Source organism: Triticum urartu, chromosome 6, assembly GCF_003073215.2.
Source record: "Triticum urartu cultivar G1812 chromosome 6, Tu2.1, whole genome shotgun sequence".
NCBI classification, from domain to species: Eukaryota; Viridiplantae; Streptophyta; class Magnoliopsida; order Poales; family Poaceae; genus Triticum; species Triticum urartu.
Window position 1 is genome coordinate 439,835,898 of NC_053027.1, and position 3,723 is coordinate 439,839,620.

At 57.0% G+C, this 3,723-nt stretch overlaps 1 protein-coding gene across 1 annotated transcript; it reads left to right on the top strand.

Annotated features, from left to right (window-relative positions):
- The first annotated feature begins 1,924 nt into the window (after positions 1 to 1,924).
- Positions 1,925 to 3,342, top strand: LOC125512297. The gene has a single exon (XM_048677394.1). It carries the CDS (start codon positions 2,136 to 2,138, stop codon positions 3,204 to 3,206), a length of 1,071 nt encoding a protein of 356 aa, XP_048533351.1. The 5' UTR covers positions 1,925 to 2,135; the 3' UTR covers positions 3,207 to 3,342.
- Positions 3,343 to 3,723: the final 381 nt, after the last annotated feature.

Genomic DNA, 3,723 nt, shown 5'->3' on the forward strand with positions numbered 1-3,723 from the left:
ACCGACCTTGTGTAACCCTAGCCCCTCCGGTGTCTATATAAACCGGAGGGCTTTAGTCCGTAGGACAACATACAATCATACCATAGGCTAGCTTCTAGGGTTTAGCCTTTCCGATCTCGTGGTAGATCAACTCTTGTACTACTCATATTATCAAGAATAAATCAAGCAAGACGTAGGGTTTTACCTCCATCAAGAGGGCCCGAACCTGGGTAAAACATCGTGTCCCCTGCCTCCTGTTACCATCCGCCTTAGACGCACAGTTCGGGACCCCCTACCCGAGATCCGCCGGTTTTGACACCGACAATGTGTTTTTCACATTTTTGCGGCAGCAGCGGCGGGCGTTTGTCTCGGCGCTAGTGCAGGACGCCACCGACGAGGTCATCGTCATTCGAGGCAGGGGGATTGGCGCGGATCCGCAAGAGCCCCGACGAGCCACCGGGGAGGGTGTGGACCGTGACGAGCTGGGACGATCGTGGAGCTAGAGAAGCCTTCTCGGCCATCTGGAAGGGCGCATAGCTCGAGCTTCCACCCCTATCCATCCAAGACCGGTGAAGGGAGACACAGATGGCCAGTTCCTCGTTCGACTATGTCGTGAGCATGTCCCAATCCACGAGGTCGACTCCAAAGGAGGAGCTGCTGCCAGATTTAGTCATGGTCACGGGGGATGATGGGAGGGGGGAGGTTAAGTGAGGAGTGAGGCTAGGGTTTTGTTCGGAGTGAGGTTTTTATTGGGTCGGGTGTGCCAGTGTAGACTGATGCAACGTGGTGGTTGCATACGGCCTACCTCATATCCACCCTACATATGGAGTGGATATGAGGACTGCCTGATAAATGAGCTAACCACAGGGGGGTCGACTGGGTGACTTCTTTTTTGTCCATGTCATGTCTGGCTTGACATATAGAGAGAACAGATGAGTCTAGTTGAAGATGTTGTTACGACTACACAACTTTAATCTTTTAAATATACATTTACGTACGTGTGTTTTCTTTTCGTACTTAAAAAGAACGTAAGATTGCAAATCAACATGTGATTGGATGGTTAGGAGGACAGTAGTATTCCCAGCCCACTAGAGTTCAAGTCCTAGACTTGATATTGATGCTCGCATTTTTCCGAATTTATTTCAGGCCTTCCGACGATGTACCTTCAGTAGAAGTTGACATTCCCATCGAATACAAAGATGTCTGTGGCGACTTCGTCAATCTCAAGATGATGTGCCGGCTCAATCTCTCGGAGATGCTCATAGGATAGGGTGTGCGTGTGTACTTTTATAGAGGTGAGTATATGTGTATGTACGAGCGCCCGCATGCATCTTTGTTAAAAAAACATAAGATTTTGTCATCCACCTCGTTCTTCGTCCAATATTCGACCCTCCCTCTCGTCTTTCATGACTTACCAAATAAAATTCTGCTTTCTTTGACAAGACAATAAGTTATTATCAAATAAAATCCTAAAGTGTTACTTTTTTTGCGGGGATCCTAAAGTGTTATTTATCAAATAAAATCCTAAAGTGTTACTTTTTTTGCGGGGATCCTAAAGTGTTATTTAGATTCGTAAAAAGCACAACCTGATTTGATAAATAATTATTTAAGCAATCCCACTAATATAAAATGTAATCACGAGCTAACATATTATAAAATATTTACATCCATTGCAAGCACGGACAATCATCTTAGTAAAAACAAAAATTTGGCTTCTCGCGGAATTTTTTTTTTTTTTATTTCGAAAAGCTGTCGAGGGACCATGAGCACTCACTCCGCCCGGCCCGCCTGCCATGCCACTCTGCCAGCCGGGCCCCGACCTAGGAAAACCTCCAAATGTCGTGTGCGTGCGGTGCACAACCTAGGGCAGAGCAGAACCAGTCTGGTCCAGCTCCACGCCTAGTCGCCTCCACCGTCTGCACCTCCCCTGCTTTGCTTTATATAACGACCGGCCGTGCGATCGATCCCACCCCATCCACGGCTTCCATCCCATCCCCGAATCTCACTCCGCACTTCGAAAACAAAACGCCCCCATCTCCCCCTTCTCCTCCAGGCCAGGTGCTCCGCGCCGGCCGCCGCCGCGCGTAGGTCAGCCCGTCGCCCGATCCGCGGATTCCATTCCGGCGACGGCGCTGCTGCAAGGTCGCGGTCCCAGGATGGTGGTCGGTTTCCGCCGCACGATCTCGTTCCCCGCGCCCAAGTCCGCGCCGGCGGCGGGGTCGAACGGGAAGTCCGCGGCCGGCTACCGCGTCCGCTCGGCCAGCCTGCCCTGCCGGTTCCACCCGCTGGTGCTCCAGCTCGACGAAGACGTCGCGGCCCTGCGCGATCTGGCGGGGGGCCTGGCGTCGGCCGCGACGGCGCGCTCGATCACGGAGGCCGCGGAGCAGCTGGGGCGGGTCCTGGTGTCGCTCTCCGAGCTGCTCCACCACCCGCAGGCCCAGGAGCCGCTGCGGCGGCTCGGCCGGTCGCCGTTCGCGGAGCGGCTGCTCGACGACTTCCTCCGCCTGGCCGACGCGCACGGCAGCTTCCGCGACGTGCTGGTCGCGCTCACCGCGCTCCAGGCCGAGGCGCGCGCGGCGCTGCGGCGCGAGGACCCGGCGCGCCTGGCGTCCGCCGCGCGCGGGCTCCGTCGGTCCGGCCGCGACCTCCCGCGGATCGCCTCCTCCGCCCGCGCCGTGGCCGGCAAGGCGCCGCCTCCCGCGCCCGCGGGCCTCCCGTCGGACGCGGCCGCTCTCGCCGCCGCCATCGTCGACGCGGCGGCGGCCGTCGCATCCGCCTCGGCCGCGGTCTTCTCCGGCGTGTCCGCCCTGTCCATTGCCGCCGCCACGGCCCGCGTCGACGTCGTCAGCGCGCCGTGCTGGATGCCCTCGCCCGCAAGGTTCGCCTCCTCGTCGGCCGCGCCGAGAACCGGCCACCACATCGTCACCACCAAGCCCTCGTCCATGCGCATATGGTGGGTCGCCGACCTGATGCGCTGGATGTCGCGCGCGAAGCGCCGGTCGGCGAGCAAGCAGCACGCCGACGACGGCTGCTCCGCCAAGCAGCCCCAGCCCGACGCGGCCCTGGTCGACCTAGACCCGGAGGAGGAGGACAGGAAGGCGGCGTTTGAGCGCATGGACAACCTCGGGCGGTGCGTCGCGGACGTGGAGAGCAGCGGCGAGAACGTCTTCCGGGCCCTGGTCAACACGAGAGTCTCCCTGCTCAACATTCTCAGCCCAAGCTTCTGAAGAATAGTGATCCCCAGACGTTGGAACCATCAACAATCTCGACTTATGTGATGAAATTTGTATATAGTTTAGCAGTACCACCAATAGAACATCAATTGCAGCCGAAGTAAAAGAGATTTCCGTTTTGTGTTGCCAACTCTGCATATTTGAAGAACATCTTCAGAAATTACCGTTTCGCAACGCAGGGCGCGCAGCCTGAGCCGCCGGGAGTTCAAGACTAGACAGACACGCGCGCGCTTTTGGCTGGGACGAGTGGCGAACGATGATGGGTTCATTCCCGATCGTTTTTTTTAAAACAAGGCAAAAGACTTGCCATGGCTCAAAGTGGTTCATTCCCGATCGTTGGTTGGGAGACGGGTGGGGTCACGTGGATGGAATCATGCGAGATCGGGATGGCGATCTTGGACGTGCTTTCTCCAGCACGATTCGATCCTAGGGCGCTCGGCGCTGGCGCCAATCACGCCGATCGAGTGATCTGCCTGCCGTCGTGGGCTATGGCAGCGCCCCTTCTGGGCGT